This window comes from Globicephala melas, chromosome 10 (assembly GCF_963455315.2).
Source record: "Globicephala melas chromosome 10, mGloMel1.2, whole genome shotgun sequence".
NCBI lineage: Eukaryota > Metazoa > Chordata > Mammalia > Artiodactyla > Delphinidae > Globicephala > Globicephala melas.
In genome coordinates this window covers 22,456,000-22,474,317 of record NC_083323.1, presented here as the reverse complement: position 1 = coordinate 22,474,317, position 18,318 = coordinate 22,456,000, and the positions used below count along the sequence as shown (strand labels likewise).

Below are 18,318 nucleotides of genomic sequence, written 5' to 3'. Positions count from 1 at the left end.
TATTGATTCCTTCTAGAGAAATTTTAATTTCATTTACTGTGTTGTTCATCATTGCTTGTTTGCTCTTTTGTTCTTCTATGTCCTTGTTAAACATTTCTTGTATTTTCTCCATTCTATTTCCAAGATTTTGGATCATCTTTACTATCATTACTCTGAATTCTTTTTCAGGTAGACTGCCTATTTCCTCTACATTTGTTTGGTCTGGTGGGTTTTTACCTTGCTCCTTCATCTGCTGTGTGTTTCTCTGTGTTCTTATTTTGCTTAACTTACTGTGTTTGGGGTCTCCTTTTTGCCGGCTGCAGGTTCGTAGTTTTCGTTGTTTTTGGTGTCTGTCCCCAGTGTCTAAGGTTGGTTCATTGGGTTGTGTAGGCTTCCTGGTGGAGGAGACTGGTGCCTGTGTTCTGGTGGATGAGGCTGGATCTTGTCTTTCTGGTGGGCAGGACCGCGTCCAGTGGTGTGTTTTGGGGTGTCTGTGACCTTATTATGGTTTTAGGAAACCTCTCTGCTAATGGGTGGGGTTGTGTTCCTGTCTTGCTAGTTTTTTGTAGCTTGCTGGTCGTTGAGTGGATCTGGGTCTTAGCATTGAGATGGAGATCTCTGGGAGAGCTTTTGCCGTTTGATATTACGTGGAGCTGGGAGGTCTCTGGTGGACCAATGTCCTGAGCTCGGCTCTCCCACCTCAGAGGCACAGGCCTGACACCTGGCTGGAGCATCAAGACCCTGTTAGCCACGTGGCTTTTGACTGAACATTTTTATTCCTGTCTTAAGAAAATAATCAAGTATGGAGAAATATTTATGCACAGAGGTTTTCTTCAGTGTTATCTGGGTAGCGTCGGAGGGCAAGAGGAGTGGGGAGCCCTCAGGAAGAGAAGGAGGTGGCAGAGAAGGGGCTGCCCAGGGCTGCGTCTGCCGCAGCTCCAACCCCTCCGTGAGGAATCACTTGTGTGTATGTACGTTCTTTTAAAACTTACTTTATATTTATCAAAGTTCCAGTGCACATACTTTTAAAAGTCATAGTATTACAAGGCTCATTATAAAAAATAGACTCCCCCATTTCTCTTTCTCTTAAAGCACCACTTTTAGCTTTTAGATGTTTCTTTTGCTGTTTACCTTCATGACCCTATACTGCATGCTTGTAGTGCTAATTCTTGATTTTTTAGGTTTGAGGGTTTATCTACTGAATTCCTTATATTAAGATGAAAATTTAGCTCTGTTTCTCCTCCCACTTGTCCTACCTCCAACATATACACACACCCTTTTGTCGATCCGTGTCATCCCGACACAATCACAACAAAAGTTTGTTTAGGTCATTAGTGTCATTGTTATGACTAAGTAGACCAAGTGTACTATGAATGCCTTTTCTGCCTTAGTGCAATTTAGGAAAAGTCTACCTTTGGTAATAGTTGGAAATTATTTTACCCTAAATCCTTGAAGACATTGTTTTTTTCTTTTTCCAAGTTTCAAAGCTCATGTTGAGAAGTCTGAAGCCATTTTGATTCCTAATCTTTCTCTCTGGAAGATTTTAGGATCTTTTCTTTGTCCCCAGAATTTTGAAATTTCATGATGATGTGCCTTTGTGTGTTTGTTTCATTTATTGTTTTTGACTTGCACTATCCCTTCTCAGTTTGGAAACTTACGTTTTTCAATTCATAGAAATTTACTTGAATTATTTCTTTGATTCACTCCCCCCCCCCCTACTCCCCATATGCTTCCTTTTTCTGGTAACATCCCTTATTCAGATATTGGATCTCCTGGACTGATCATCTAGTTTTCTTTTTCTATGTTTCATCTTTCTGTACCATACTCTATTTTCTGGGAGTTTTCCTCAGCTTTATCTTCCAACCCTTTCATTGAGTTTTTCATTTCTACCATTATATTTTTAATGCTGGAGAGTCCTTTCTATTGTTTGTTTAATTTTTCTGTAGAGCATGTGTTCTTGTTTTGTAGATGAAATATCTTACTTCTCTGAGGATAGATGGGTATATAAATAATGTATAAATTTTGTCATATACATTACATATATTTTTTCCCTCAAAATCTCATTTTCCTGCATAGTTGCTCTTCCCTCCAATTTTTTTCTATTTGGATGTTTTGGCCTCTTATTTTAAAGGCCTTCCTCAGCTGTGTGGTGATCATTCATTACCCAGAGATGGATACTAAAAGGCTGACTGGGAGCTCTGTGTATTGACTAAGACCTCCTCTGAAAGGTGATCTGGATGGGGAAACTTTGTTGTCAGTGTCTTTAGGTCTTTGTCTTGGTCTTGTCAGATTCCTAGAGAGGAATCTCTGGTCTTCTCCTGGAGGTTATAAACCTGGCAGATAGGTTCTTAGAGCTAAGTGGGGGAAGAGAGCGGGAAGGGGGGTGTGGATCGTATAATGTCTCAGCGTTTAGTGTGTAAACCTTCACTGATCCCCCTGTTCTCAAAATTGCTATCCTACCCTCAGTTGTGCTGGTGTCCTTTAATCCAGAGATTCTTCTTTCTGGTTTGTTTTAGCAGTATTATTCAGCACTTTATTCTTTTTTTTTCTCATAATAACATTGTTTGGGATTCAATAGTGATTCTTTTCTTTTTACAGGAAATTAGTTTTCCTGAACTTTTTGAAGGGATTGGGAAGGACAACATTTCTTTCTTCACAGCTCTGCAGTTCCATGTTCTGTTGTTTTCATGAAGTGTTAAAAATAATGGCATTGTTCTGATGAGATCCCTTTGTTCTATCCCCTTCCCTCATTTTTATGGAGACCTTCCCTTTCCTTTGCTGCCATCATCCTTGTTTTTCTTACTTTAGATTCTATTCCCAACAGTTTCTCCTCATTGTAGGATTGTCCTGGTTATTTTTGAGAGTTCATAGGGTCTAGACTGCTTTAGCCCTTCCAGACTGTGCCACACAGTACAGTCAGTCTTGCACTCAGTTTCTGCTGCTGTTCCCTGTTGGTCATTTGCACTTTTCAGTGGATGGTGCTTGGCTCTTTTGAGATTCTCCTGTTTTTAGGTTTGTCAGACTCATTATGCTTCCCTCTGCTTCTACCCATACAGATGCTGTTACTGTGCAAGTCTTGCAGCTCTCAGTTTGTCCCCACTTACTTGTATCTTGTGGTTTTGGGGGATACTGTGTCACTTAACATGTTGATATTAAGTCTTGTTGATATTAGTCTTGTTGATATTGTCTGTGCATTTTTGGATTTGCTATTTTAGTTGCTTTGCTACTCTTATGGAGGCTTCAAGGAGATGCCTGCATCACTGCCATCTTCCCACAACTCCTGATACATCTTTTTTTAGCCCCACCCTCATTCCCACCTCTGGATGTACTTTGTGCCCTCAGTTTCTGAGCATTTTGGGAGTTCTGTAGTGTCAGTTTTGTTGCTTTTGTCTTTCTAATGCTTTTAAGATTCGGTTTTCTTGGTTACCATTCTCCTGCGATACAGCCTCCAATGTTTTGTTGTTACCTTCTTTCTCATTCTTGACTTTGTCATTTTAGTGGGGTTTTAGAAGTGAAGGAGAAGGAGATAAATGCGTATGTTCAAACAGGAGTTAGTATGTATTCTCTTATTTTATACATATGTATATATTTCCTACAGTGGCAATGTTTAACTACACTGTTAAAACCTGTTTTGGAAAAAATCTTTTTATGTTATGTCTCTATGAGTCCTATATGATTGGAATGAAATTTGCCTTTAGTACAGAAACTTACTTATTATAGGCTCCCATGGTACTAGTGTATTAGCTCTGAAACTCAGTGTAATATTCACCTTTCTTCCTCTCTAGATGGCTTTGAAATGTGTAAAACTAAGCTACATCTGATGAAATTCTGCTGAGACATTGTATACAGTATAGTCTTTCTGTCAACAGCTAAATTCACAGGTTTTATGACCTCCTTGAAGATCAGATATTCTCAGCCAGAGGGAGAAATAATTTCTAGGAATATTTTTAGGATCCAAGTTAGATTATTTGTAGAAATGAGCTGTGTTTCATCCTCTTTTTCTGCTCTACTCAGAATACTTTTTACATTTAAAATGTTTTAATGCATGTACATTCATGCCACAAAAATCTTGGTAGGTATTTCCACGAATTGACTGGTTGGGTTTTTGTTTTATAGTTTTTTAATGTTTTAATAAATAATTAATTGGAGGTTTTTTTTTTTTCCCTGCAGCTTTACTGAGGTATAATTGGCAAAATTGTATTATGTTTAAGACACATAATGTGATGATTTGATATATGTACACATTGTGAAATAATTACCACAATCAAGTTAATTAACAAATCTGAAAACCCCTTACATAGTTGCCATTTTGGAGGTTTATTTTAATCATCTTTGTATCCCCAGTGCCTGGAATGTAGTTGGGGTTTGGTAAATCTTTGTCAAGCTCAATTAAAGTTATTGCCAAAATTTGAAGAATCAGCTCTCTTGATTATAGCACCTAGAACTGTGAAAGTTGAGGTCTGTTTTGGTAGTTTTTCTTAAAAAATTTATTTATTTTTGGCTGTGTTGGGTCTTCGTTTCTGTGCGAGGGCTTTCTTTAGTTGTGCAAGCGGGGGCCACTCTTCATAACGGTGTGCGGCCCTCTCACTGTCGCGGCCTCTCTTGTTGTGGAGCACAGGCTCCAGACGCGCAGGCTCAGTAGTTGTGACTCACGGGCTTAGTTGCTCCATGGCATGTGGCATCTTCCCAGACCAGGGCTTGAACCCGTGTCCCCTGCATTGGCAGGCAGATTCTCAACCACTGCGCCACCAGGGAAGCCCTGTTTTGGTAGTTTTTGATCTTTTACCTTGATGTAAATAAAGCCCAAGTAGTAGCTGTGTTTACCTGAGCCAATGAATGAGAATATATTGATTCTTACAAGTATAAAAAGATTCTTTAGCATTTTTTAAAATTTAAATTTATATAGCTGAAAAAATTCCAGTGTGCATACATTGCAAAAATTATAGCTAATTGTAGAGACATACCCAAACTTAACCTTTATACATGTGACTGATAATGCTAGTGGAAGTTTAGCTATTATATAAGGTGATTCAACTAGCACAGTATGTTTGAGGTCAACAAACAAGGTATCCTTGTCATCATTGCCTTATCAGAAAGCATCTGCAACAAAAGCTGCTAAGGCTAGTCTTCATTTCCCCTCAGTGATTGTCAAATTCTTTGTTATATCTGCTCAGGAAGGCTCTCTGACTTCTTGATGTGTGGAGGGTAGCAGTAAGAACCTCAGTCAGGAGTGAACATTGAATCAGACACAGCTGGGAATGGCAGTGCCAGCCAACCTGGAAGAGCTGTTAGTAACAGCCACTGATCCTCTAGTCCAGTAAAGCCCAGACAGGAGGAGGAGGGAGCCAGAAGTTTCCTAGTGGTAGTGGTCCAGGGTATTCTATGTTTAGTCACACAGGATGCCATTTTTCCTGATACGATTTGGGGAGCCAGAAAGCTTCTGTTTCTTCCCCCTACCTCAGCATATCTTATTGCGCTCTTAAAGTACTGAAATTCCCATTTCATCCTCTTTAGAACTACTCTCACTTCCAGCTCCTCTTCTAAGGTCCCTTGCTCTCATACAAGATACCCTGCTTCTGTGAACGAACACTCAGACAGAAAAGATGGAGATATCTGAGAGCCAGGGCTCGGTGGGGCTGGGAGGGTGACTGCTAAATGTGGAGGACAGAGGAGTAAAGAAAGGGGGTAAGAGAGGTGAATTTCTTTTACAATTTTGCCTAAGCCCAGTAAGAAAAGCCTTAAAGGCATTTCTACTGTTTAACCTTCACCAGTCAAAAAGGAGACCCAGAATATTACTAATGTGCATACCTGAGATGGTGGCTGCTTTTTCATTATCTTTTTATTCCCAATATTAAAAAATAGAAGAAAATTCTGTGGGAGACTCCCTGATTGCCCACAGCTCAGAAGTCTAGCTTCAGGCTCTCTGGGCTGTTTCCTTGAATATCTTTCTCAACTTTTTTCCCTACTGTTCCTTCTATGTATCCTGTTCCAGTCAGATTGAACTATGAACAGGTACCTGTAATCTTTCCACATTTTCCTGCTCCTGTGCTTTAACTCTAGCATTCATTCTCTTTGTTTGAAGTGCCCTTCTCAGTTTGTGAAGCATAGTTCCAGCTCATTTCTCAAGCCTACTTTGAACGCATTGTCTCCAACATTGCAATCTCTTCTCTTTCTCTTGTATCTGAGGAGTTCTTCCTGGAGTGCCATGTGAAACATAATGTACTATATCACTTTTGTCATTTTGAGGATTGCATTAGGGCCTAGGTAAGATCTCTGAAGCTCAGAAATTCCACGACCTGGTTTGAAGCTGCTCTGGTCAACTGACCTTCCCAGGCAATAGGGCCAGTAGGATTCAGTAGCTTCATTGGAGCCAGAATCTGGACACTTGGCCTAACTTGTGAAGTTTAGAAATCTGTGAATATGTAATTGGGATAATTTTCTTTGGAAAATTTAATCAGATGGTGAGCTCATGAACATATTGTGACTTTTCTCTATCTTCTGGTATAATTAACTGCTCTCCAAGCAACTGAAGAAAACAGACTTTATTTAGGAGGAAAAATATTTTATTTTGCCCATAGTCAAGTTAATTAACCCCAGCTTTTCTCTTCTCTGTCTGTAAAATGGGAATACCGTATTCTTACTTGGTTTTCTTCTTTATTTTACTGAAGTGCCATGAGGATGAAAGACTTTAGACAAGCGAGTGATACACCTCCACCTCTCTAATGGGATATTATGGGGAAAGGGTTATAGCAGACTTATTTCTCTGATATTCAGGTATGGAATTGGCAATCAGAGGAATATGTCTTTCTGCAAGCCCATCAGGAAACTGTGAAAGACTTTAAACTCTTGAAAAATTCAAGATTGCTTTCCTGGTCGTTTGATGGAACAGTGAAGGTAATTTGAAGCACACATTTCTTTTACAAAAAATATTCTAATATTGATCGCATTGATTATATTGTGACAGCCAAAAGCAGGTGGCTGATATGTAAATACTTAAATTTTTAAATTTCTAAAATAGAAATGCCTGTTTTCTGTCTACTGCAGTCATCCATCTGCTGTGTGTTTATGAGCATTTGTACTAAAAGGCACTTAAAGAGGTCAGAACAACCAGTGTGCTAAAGCTCTTGGTTTATAGGATGTCTTCTGGCTGTTTATGCTCAGTAAGACAAAATGTTCTTAATTGTCAACTTCTGAGTTTTTCCTTGAAGGTATGGAATATTATTACTGGAAGAATAGAAAAAGACTTTGTCTGTCATCAGGATACAGTTCTTTCTTGTGATATTGCTCCTGATGCAACCAAGTATTCTTCTACCTCTGCTGACAAGACTGCAAAGGTAGGCCAATCGGTTGAAAGGTGCATGCATAAGACCTTGGTATTTGTTATGTATTATGAGTCCAACTAATGTGTAAAACAGAATAATAAGTTTCTGTCTACATGTCTGTCTCATTTTGTGAATTTTTGGAGGATGCCCATTGACATTTAGTCTGTGTCAAATAGATTAAGTGAATGACATTGAGGATTTTTGATTTCTCCCTTACTGATAACTTTTGTCTGTTAGTAATCAAAGGCAGTGTCTACTGAATATTTTAGGCAATAAAAAGCATTGAAAGAGATTTACATTTAACTGTACACACACAGTAAATTTTTTTGTAATTGATGTAAATCGATGCTTTTAAAAATCACATTCCAGTGAAATGATGCTCCCTGGTTGGGGACATTGAATACTCCATTCTCCATTCTCTTCTTTTTTCTCCATCTTTGTTAATGGCATCATTATCTACCCGTCTTTCCAAACTGTGAACCCTGGAGTTGCCTGGGACTCTCCTGTCTTTTGTGCTCTATTGATTACTCCTCAGTGTCTCCTGGATCCTTGTTCTCTTCCTTGTCCCCACCCTGAAGACCAGGCTCTCCTTTTTTATTGGTGGACCTGCCACTGGTCTGTACTTCCTCCGGTTTATCTTCCCTACTGCTGCCCGAGTTCCCTGTTGAAACTCCTCTGTGACCTGATGGTTTATAAGCTCAACTCCTTAGCCCATCACCACCTCTTTCGGCTACATTGTTCCCTCTGTGCCATACTACTTCTACTTCCATCTTTTTGTGTGCACTGTTAACTTTCACTTGATACAACCTTGTATCCTTTTTTACCTGGAAGCATTATGACTCATTCTTCTAGACCTAGATTTAAGGTCAGTCCTTCAGTGAACCCTTTCCTGGCCCTCAGGCAGGATTAGCTGCTCCACCCTCAGTGTTCCTATTACATATTACTCATGTTAATTTACTTCATACCACTGTTGGCTCAAACATTTATGATTAAACTAGAAACTTTTCAGGGACAGGGACTGAATCCAGTTATCTTTGCACCACCAGTTCTTTGCTCACAGTGCCTGGAACACATTTTCAGTTTAAGCTTGTTAAGTGGTGATGACAGAACCACCAGGGAGAATATTGGAAGGAGAAGAACAGCCTTTGGCTGCTAAGATAGTAGGATGGTATAGGGACTAACCTTTAAAGTACTCTTGCCGTACGTTAGGCCCTTTGCTAGGAATTTCAGTCTCTATTATCTCATTTAATTTTCACTCTATAGGTGCTATTGTCTCCATCATACAGATGAAGAAACTGAAGCCAGAGAAGCTTATGTGGGTTGTCCTAGGCCAAGGAGCTAGTAAATAGTGGAGCCAGGACTCCACTCAAGTCTGCTGTACTCCATAGACTGCTTTGCTATTCTTCCTTCTAAGTCTAAAGTTAAGGAAGCTGTGACTTTGATCCTTGAGCTTAAGTTTACTTGAGTAATTAAAGGGAAACTCTAAAAAATGAACCAGGTTGCTAGTTGGCATTTGGGCCTCTCATGAAAGTTTATGAACTGTTGAATGTTAGAACTTCATATGATTGAATTTATGGCTAACTAGCACTCGAGGCAGGGTTTATACATGCTTATTTCGAGTGTATTTACTATTCCTAAACAATCTGAATTGCCTTCCAGATTTGGAGTTTTGAACTCCTTTCCCCTCTTCATGAATTGAGAGGCCACAAAGGCTGCGTGCGCTGCTCTGCCTTCTCTGTGGACAGTAGCCTGTTGGCAACTGGAGATGACAACGGAGAAATCAGGGTAGGGTGTTTGCTGACATGAAAGCACTGCTCTCCTTATAGCTTTGGCTAGCCCTCTGTACCATATCTGGGGCCTTTGTTAATGTGACAGGGAAGCACAGGCCCCAGGGTTCTGGTTGGATGAGGCATTCTTTGTTCTGTTTCTTATGCACGTTGTGTTCACAGCTGCACTTCACTGCAGAAAAGAATTCATTTTAGAGTTAAAGTGAAGCATTTCCCATGTATGTGAGGAGGCAGATGCCCTAGTTATTTGCAGTTGATTCTGTGCTGTTAGCTTGAGAATGATTCATCTTAATTCTTGGACCTGAACCAAAGATTGTTTTTAGTGGCAGAATGTGAGGAAAATAATTTTTGTAAATTGTTGTCTAGATTATAAATGAATTGCAATTCTGCTGTTTCCTGCACTGAAAGGTCTCTTTAGGACTATATCCATTAGGTAGTCAGCATTTAGAGTGGAGCCTATTGCCATCCTCGTGGGATTGTCTGCCTCTGGTTGTGTTCGAAGGATTGGACGGTTGATGGAAAAAGTTTGGGCATTGGGGGTGGCTGCTTTGGTAACTGGTATAATCAGGAGAGTCTTGTTTTTTGTATGTTATTTTGTTCGTTTTTTACGAAGGAGGAATTAAAATTCAAGGAATAGGTAGGTATATAATGCAGAAGAATGAGACAGTATGCATTATGCAGGAATAGGGGCATTATCAGATAGGCTTTCCAGGAAAATTAAGATTCTCTTGCTTGAGGACTAAGTAACCAACCTTCTGTATACCATTCTCATAAATGCCATGCCAGCTGAAGGGGCAGGACTGCTTTGGGAACATTCATTTTGCTCTGAGTTTTCACCTCTGGATGAAAGGGCTCTTTTACTGGTTATGAGGCAGTGTTTCATTTTCCAGAAACCCCTAAAGGTAAAAATTGTCTCTTTAAATAAGGGTTATTTAAAAATTTTTCTTTAGTACATTAAAAAAATTTTCTGTTTTTCTTGATTTTTCAAAATATAGGAAAGCCATTCATTTTTTATATATATATCTTCTATCTAGCTGTCTTACTGAATTCTTGATAATCAGTTTTTCCATTTGATTCTCTTGGATTTCCCAGGGGACATTTACAAATGATGATTTTGATTATTTTCTTTTGCTATTTATGCCTCTGTTTTTCTTATTCTGATGTATAATTTCTTTGAAAAATTAGAGTACTGCTCATATATTAAGTATCACTGGAAATAAATGAAAATATTAGTATCTATAAGTAATTGGGTTGTTTTTAAGAGCTTAGTAAACTAATCTTAGTGAATGTATATGCTTGCTTGCTTGTTTATTTTATACATATAAAATATAAAAAAATACATATATATATATATATATATATATATAACCTTACTGGGACTTAACTGTTTAAAATATATATACTTTAGGTGTTTGAATAGTGTCTGTCAATATTCTTAGTGGTAGATCCTGAACTAGAATTCTTTGTTCTTTTGAGGTAGTTTATTTGTTAGGCCTTTTTTGTTTATTCCTTGCTTCTCCCATCATACTCTTTTTTTTTTGAATTTTTTAAATTTTTGGTTGCGTCAGGTCTTTGTTGCTGCACGCGGGCTCTCTCTAGTTGCGGCGAGCGGGGGCTACTCTTCATTGAGGTGTGCAGGCTTCTCATTGCGGCGGCCTCTCATTGCAGGGCACGGGCTCTAGGTGCGTGGGCTTCAGTAGTTGCAGCACGCAGGCTCAGTAGTTGTGGCTCACGGGCTCTAGAGCGCAGGCTCAGTAGTTGTGGCTTGCAGGCTCTAGAGCGCAGGTTCAGTAGTTGTGGTGCACGGGCTTAGTTGCTCCACTGCATGTGGGATCTTCCCAGACCAGGGCTCAAACCCGTCCCTTGCATTGGCAGGCGGATTCTTAACCAGTGAGCCACCAGGGAAGCCCCATACTCCTTTTATTCAGTGAAAGAGTCACAGTATTCTAATCAGTCACTCTAAGTCATTTTGTTATATTTTTTGGAGTATAGTTAATGATAAATATTGTAAATAATGCATTTTAATTATAATTAGTAGTTTTTAAAAATTTGCACAGGAGAGAATGTAATCTAAAAAAATTCCTAAGGTATCACTGAATTGTAATTATATTTTTAAGAAAGATTTCCAAATATGTTCCAAATAAGATAGATAGATACATAAAACTTCTGAGTAACCCTGTTAATGAACTGTGTATCGTTTTTATAGATATGGAATGTCTCAAATGGTGAGCTTCTTCATTTGTTTGCTCCGATTTCAGTAGAAGAAGGAGCTGCTACTCACGGAGGCTGGGTGACTGACCTTTGCTTTTCTCCAGATAGCAAAATGCTTGTTTCTGCTGGAGGATATCTTAAGGTAAGGGTTTCTCAAAGACTGAAAGAAAAGAACAGCCTGTATCCTACTTTCCAAATTATTTTCACTTCCTGTGTCTCAGTTGGGCCTCGTACAACCCATCAGAGAGGAAGGGTGATTACTGTTATCCCGTTCTGAGTGACGAAACTGAGATCTGCAAGGCTGCATTCTTCAGATCTCTTGGAAGTTTTGATGACAGTGTTAGGGATGTTCTGAGTCCAGAGCTCTCATCCTGCCCCCAAAAAAGTCTTAGGCGATCAGAATGGCTAGAAAGTGGGGTGTTTAACTTAATTTGATTTTCTACTTCACTAATTGTGAGCTGTGTTGGTTGAATGTTTAAAAAAATTTATTTGTGAAATTTCCTTTCTTAAGTATTAGTGGTAATGGTAGTGGTAGTCGTGGTAGTAATGATAATAAACATAGCAGCGGCAGCATGTTGCTTTATAGTTTACAAAATGCTTTACTTACATCATCTTATTAGCCAGCTTTGCGAGGCTTAAATTTTATCATTCTTGGTTTGTAGGTGAGGAAACTGATGTTCACAGAGGTTGTGAATTTCCTAAAATTACTTAGTAGATTGCCTTATACAAACTTATTATTAGCAAATACTGAGGCCACAGTTGAGCGTGTTGTGGTGCCTCAGGGTCATTTTTTGGTGCTTGCAATCTTTTTATCCATCCACTCACTAAGAATGTATTAAGTGCCCACTGTGTGCTGGCACTGCTACGTGGCACAATGTTTAAGACTTGGTTCTTGCCCAGGTGGTTGACAGTCTTTGGAGGAAGCAGACAGTAAATAAATAAAGTCTCTAAGTGTAAGAGGGGTTCTGGGACACATTTGCATAAGGATAGTAGAGGCACAAAGGAGAGGACAGTTCTACCTTTGGGAGTTAGCAGAGGCTTCCATTGGAGGGGAATGCTTGAGCTGAGTCTTGAGTAGTGATTTGCTTGTAAAAGGGGTTGAAGATGATACTGTGTATTGTACTGATCACTTAAAATAGATCCCTAATGAATTAGACCCTAATGAATTAGATCTTACGATACTGTTTTTTCTTACTGAAAACATTCAACTGTAGGAGATGATTCTGATTAATTGTCTAATATAGTATAGATGTTCAAAAATATTTGAATGACTGAATTGAAGTTTTTGGTTATATGGGACCTATGTAGATGCAATTTTATTTAATGTAAAAATCTAGCTTATAAAAAAGATAAATCAGAGGGCAGTTTTTAGCTCTATGAGAGGATGTATGTTATGATTCCTTTACAAGTTTACATTGAAAATACAATGCTGCTTACAAGATGTTGCATTAACCTGTACCTAAATAAAGGTACACCTTTATTTAGTTATTAGGGGATTGTGAGACTATCACCACTTGTCCTCCTTTAGTGTAGAGATAAACTGCACTCTTAGTCTGTTCTGAGGATGATTCTTAGAGGAGCGACATTGCTGTCTTTGTGTTGGAAGCTGGGAGTCTTCAGCCGTATTAACTGCTGAAAAACTTAACTGCTCAGCTTTGACACTGAGCTTCTAGAGACCATGTCTTTTGATGCTCTGGGCACCATAGAAGGGTATCACATAATTGTGAGTCTGGCTTACAAGATATGATAGAGATCAGTGACTAGATTTCCAGAGTTCCTGGAGAACCTTGAAATAAACAGCAGAATCGATGTTGAAGTTATGTCTTCAGGGTGAAAGAGCCTATAGCCTATATATTCAGTCTGTATATTTCAGTGGCAATCAGGCTGTTCTTCCTTTTGGTTTGATTACTAGCATGGTTAAACTGGTTGTGATATAGCCCAGCCTGCATCTACCCAGCATGTTCATGAGACTATCTAAGAGCACAGAGCAAATTAAAAGTAAAAAGGAACAGCTGCTGTAATGTCCAAGAAAATAGGCCTTTTGAGTCTGTTTACTTTATAATCCAAGCTGTATGAATTGAATGTCAGTAAGATAAAGTAGGTATCCAGTAGCTAAAAAACTTTCAAAATTATTCCTATTTATAAGTAAAAAATAATGTAATTTACTTGTGTTATGCCACAGAGTACATACTGTTAGAATGACAAGAAATCCACATTAATTCATACTCATGAGGAGAAAGGCTGATTTGAAATATGAAATACATGATGATAAGTTCAGGTTTTCCATTACATAGAGGCCACAGAATATAAAGGTCAGGAGTGTGAGACTTGGGGCAGACTACCTGAATTCAAAGCCCGGATCTGCCACTCAGTAGCTTTGTGATCTTGCACAAGGTGATTTAGTCTCTACTTTCTCATCTGTAAAATGGGTGTAATAATAACACCTACCTCATAGGGTTGGGAGGGTTAAAGGAGTTAATACAAGTAAAATACTTATACATGGTGGCACATAGTGTACCCTGAGTAAATGTTAGCTATCTTTTAAAAATTGAAGTATAGTTGATTTACAGTGTTTCAGTTGTACAGCAAAGTGACTCAGATATATATATATATATAAATATATATTATAATATATATATATATATATTCTTTTTCAGATTCTTTTCCATTATAGGTTATTACAAGATGTTGAATATAGTTCCCTGGGCTATACAATAGGTCCTTGTTGTTTATCTATTTTATATATAGTAGTTTGTATCTGTTAATCCCAAATTCCCAATTTATCCCTCCTTCCAAAAATATCCCTGCTATTTTTTTTTAATTTACTTTATTCCTTAAAGCAGATTTAGTTTCTCAGCAAAACTGAATGGAAAGTACAGAGTTCCCATATACCCACCCCTTCCCCACGTGCCAGCTTCCCCCACTGTCAACATCCCCCACCAGAGGGTACATTTGTTACAGCTGATGAATGTTCATTGACATGTCATTATCACCCAAAATCCATAATTTCTATTAGGGTTCACTCTTGGTGTTGTACAGTCTGTGAATTTTGACAAATGTATAACGACACGTGTCCACCATTGTAGTATTATACGGAGTAGTTTCACTGCCCAGAAGTCCCCTGCATAAGTCCTATTTAATATCATTGTCTTTTAGTCCATATTCACATTAGTGGCTGGGGTCGTGTTTCCAAGTCGAGTGGTCTGTTTTAATAGAGGGAAAGGCAGTGGGTGCACTTGGTTTGGAAGCCGGATAACTCTTCCATCTCTGCCACCTGCTAGTGGTGTTGTCCACAGTGACAAGGCCTTTCTTCTCTCTCAACCCTGGTTTCCTTACTTGTTAAGTGAGGCAGTTGGACTAGGTGATCTCTAAGGGCCTTACTACCTCTACGATTTGCCTCTAGCGACTGTCCTCTACAGTCTTGATTACACTGCTATTTTATAAAGCAAAATTGTTAGTCCTGGAAAATTTCAAGTTAGTACATGTTGCTTCATTGAGGTTTACTTAAGTCCACAAGGTATACTTTTACCAGTTACCATTACTAATAACTAATAACTAATGAATAGTTGACCCAGTCAGACGAGCAAGGCGGAATGCTAGGCATTGCCACGGACACAGAAGTGATCATTGCATTCATAATACTCAGAATCTTGATGTACCTGAGGCCTTTTCAAAAGGTGTTCATGTACATGGTCTCTTTTGCCTTCATCTTAGTTGTGAGATATGTAGGTAAGCATCACGATCTCCATTTAGTAAAGGAATATAAATATTGTTATAATCTTAGTGAATTCAGTAATTGGGAAGAGAAAGGAAGGACTTGGCCAGAGCACCTGCTACATTTGAGATGTTCAGTATTTATTTAGTAAATGTATAGACTTTTAAATAAAAAACTTGGTCATGGGCTCTTGAATCACTCCTGGTGAAAGGGAAGATTCAGTCGAGAGAACATTCTATCCTGCAGCCCGTATTATCAGTAGTCTTGATATCTGCCAAAATTCCTGTCCATTTCTGCAAAGGGGCATTTTTAGAGAAGAGAGGGTCATTCTTTCCATTCCACTGAGAACGATATGCAGACAGGAGAATTCAGTCCAGCCATGGCCATAATGGGCTTTGTGTAGCCTTCTGTCTGCAGCTCTGAGTAGGCTGCATGTTTCTCCAGCATGCCTTACAGTGGGTTTAGGTGTAGGGTAGCTGTGAGGCAGTCACCAGGGTTAATCAGGAATGGTGGACTGGGTTGATAATACTGTATTCAGCATTAAACCTTAGACATCCTTCCTGGTGTTTGCTTTAGTTTGGGAGTGGGGAGGTGATGGGGTGAAGGATCCAGCTGGCACTGCACATTGTCTCACACTATAATTGCCAACCTAATAAAAATTTTATTTTTCTCTGAACAGTGGTGGAATGTTGTCACTGGGGAATCCTCACAGACCTTCTACACAAATGGAACCAATCTTAAGAAAATACATGTGTCCCCTGACTTCAAAACCTATGTGACTGTTGATAATCTTGGTATTTTATATATTTTAAAGATTTTAGAGTAAAATAGTTAAGCAGCGATGTAAGTTGAACTCTTTTAATTTTGAATTGGAAAAAAAAATCCTAATGAAACTGTATTTCAACTTTTTATAAAGCTGTGAATTGTTTTGCAGTATTGCATTCATTACGAAAATGTTTGTGGTTGGATGAATACTATTAATGTAGCTTTTCCCAAATGAACACACCTTTAATCTTACTTTTCATAATCATCATCATCATTTTTAACAGTTTGTCCTTAAGATACAAATGAAAATGTAAATATGTACCTTGTTATACCACTGGTAAAATTCTCCCTTGATGCATTCAAATTGGTTGACATAATTAATGAGAATAATTTGAAGGAAATATATATTTTAATAATATTATGCAGGCTGTGCCTCAGGGTAGTAGTGGCTTGATTTCTGAACCACATTTACCCCAAGGGGGTATAGTTCTCACAAATATAATCTCAGAACTTATGTGCACCCCTTAAACTTGCTTTAAAAATATTGTGTCTATGTGCACAGTTTGCAAAATTTCCTTTAATTCACTTGATAAGTGAGTCTTAGCTTTCAAAAGTACTCTCTGTGAAGCAAAAGTTACGTGTGTTGGAGTGAGTAGATTTTGTTGGTCTACCTTTTCTCATTAGCTGATGGCAGCCCTGGGCTGGACCTGGACTCTAGCAGTCAGTCTCTGAACTGGGCACTCTCCTGCTTTCTCTGGTTTTTTACATACCAGACTTCCTACTTGACTGAACTTAACCTTTCTGAATCCTCACTTTTCTCTCTTTTTTTTAAAGTAATTGCTCCACAGTTAAATGTTAGTAAATCTGAATAATTGGCGAGGAGCCAATTTTAATCATAATTTTTAACAACAGAATTTTTCCAAGATATAGAAAATAGTAAAAAATAATTTTCTGGGCTTCCCTGGTGGCACAGTGGTTGAGAGTCCGCCTGCCGATGCAGGGGACACGGGTTCATGCCCCGGTCCGGGAAGATCCTACATGCCGCGGAGCGGCTGGGCCCGTGAGCCATGGCCGCTGAGCCTGCGCATCCGGAGCCTGTGCTGCGCAACAGGAGAGGCCACAGCAGTGAGAGGTCCGCGTACCGCAAAAAAAAAAAAAAAAAAAAAATTTCTTCTAATTCCATTTACTTTTAGATGAATGGCATTGCCAGTGCTTTTCTCTTAGTGAATTTCAATAGAATTCTCTGTGGTTTTCTACACAGTACTGGAAGAGTCATTGTGACTGCAAGATGTCACCTTTAACCTTCCAGCCAGTCTGTTTTCCTTCCCCTTCTCACCCTCCTTCTCTCCTTCCCTCCTTCCAAGTTTAATCAGGAAAGATAGTTTTGATAGGGAAAAAGCATATCAGCATCAGTAACTAGCTTTTTTGATTTCCTGATTAGGAACTTTAATTGTAGCTTAAATCTAAACATTTTCCCTGAAATATATTGTTAAGGGAAATGGTGATAAATTAGTAATAGATGTGGTTCTTACATAAAAAAAACAACCAAAATTCAAAATTTTTTGTTGCTGCAACAACAACTAAATCAGATGAGTATTAGCATTAACAGTAGGTAAACACTGAGCCAGTTTCTATTGTTGGTGCATATTAGTAGATGTGGAGTAGGTAGGGAGGGAACAGACCCCTCCAGATGTATTTTAGATTAGATGTTCCTATTTAGCATTTGAGGGAACCATACAGAGAGTGAATAAAATATTTTACATTGTTAAGGAGGTTTTTTTGTTTTATGGTGGGTTGAGGAATTAATTTAGGGGCTTACTGTGATATAAGCAAATGTGACATGAAAGTCTTAATTTTATAAAAAGAAATTTCTGTAAATGATATGTTCTGCTTAGAGTACCCAAATCATAATTTGATTTGCATACAATGTTTAGGAACTCATTTATAGCTCAGAGTATAAAGTATTAACTTTTGGAATTAAAAGTCACTTGACTGTAAAAGTATAACAACAAACATCAGCTTTTAAAACACCTTGATTGGCTCTTATCTTACAAATAAATTAAAAAGAAAAATGAGAAGAAAGACCAGGTAACATAAGGAAGAAGAAAAGCCTTTCATAGCAGCGTAAGTGGCCAGTCAAGGGGAGGGTTTTGTTTTGTACTTTTGGTTGAGCATATTTTTTTTTGTATTGGAAATACATTGCATTTTGTATATATAAGATTTTTTTTTACATTGGATGTGTCTTGTATGTTTTGAAAACTGTTAGTTTTGTATTTATGATACAGCTTACATAATTTTTTGGTGTGTGTTGGTATACATTTTAATACACGAATTTAAAACATTTTATAAAAATAAAATTTCTAAAATATTTTTGAAAAACATTTTCAGATTGTTTCAGACTCCTTCCTTGTCCTTTGTTGATCAGAAAACGAATGTGAAAGAGTCTTCAAATTAAAGCCATCAACCTCTATCCATGCTTTGTCAGCTATATGTAATTTAATTCTATCAAAATTTTCTTTTTCCTCAGTTTGTCTCTGAT

The 18,318-nt window shown here is 38.3% G+C and overlaps 1 protein-coding gene across 1 annotated transcript in view; it reads left to right on the top strand.

Annotated features, from left to right (window-relative positions):
* APAF1 (apoptotic peptidase activating factor 1) overlaps positions 1 to 18,105 on the top strand; it is a 91,346-nt gene extending 73,241 nt beyond the window's left edge. The window contains exons 23-27 of the mRNA XM_030856322.2: positions 6,754 to 6,873; positions 7,188 to 7,313; positions 8,961 to 9,086; positions 11,295 to 11,441; positions 15,694 to 18,105. Coding sequence (XP_030712182.1) covers positions 6,754 to 6,873; positions 7,188 to 7,313; positions 8,961 to 9,086; positions 11,295 to 11,441; positions 15,694 to 15,840 — 666 coding nt within the window. The 3' untranslated portion in view covers positions 15,841 to 18,105. The remainder of the gene's footprint in view (positions 1 to 6,753; positions 6,874 to 7,187; positions 7,314 to 8,960; positions 9,087 to 11,294; positions 11,442 to 15,693) is intronic.
* The last annotated feature ends 213 nt before the right edge of the window (positions 18,106 to 18,318 follow it).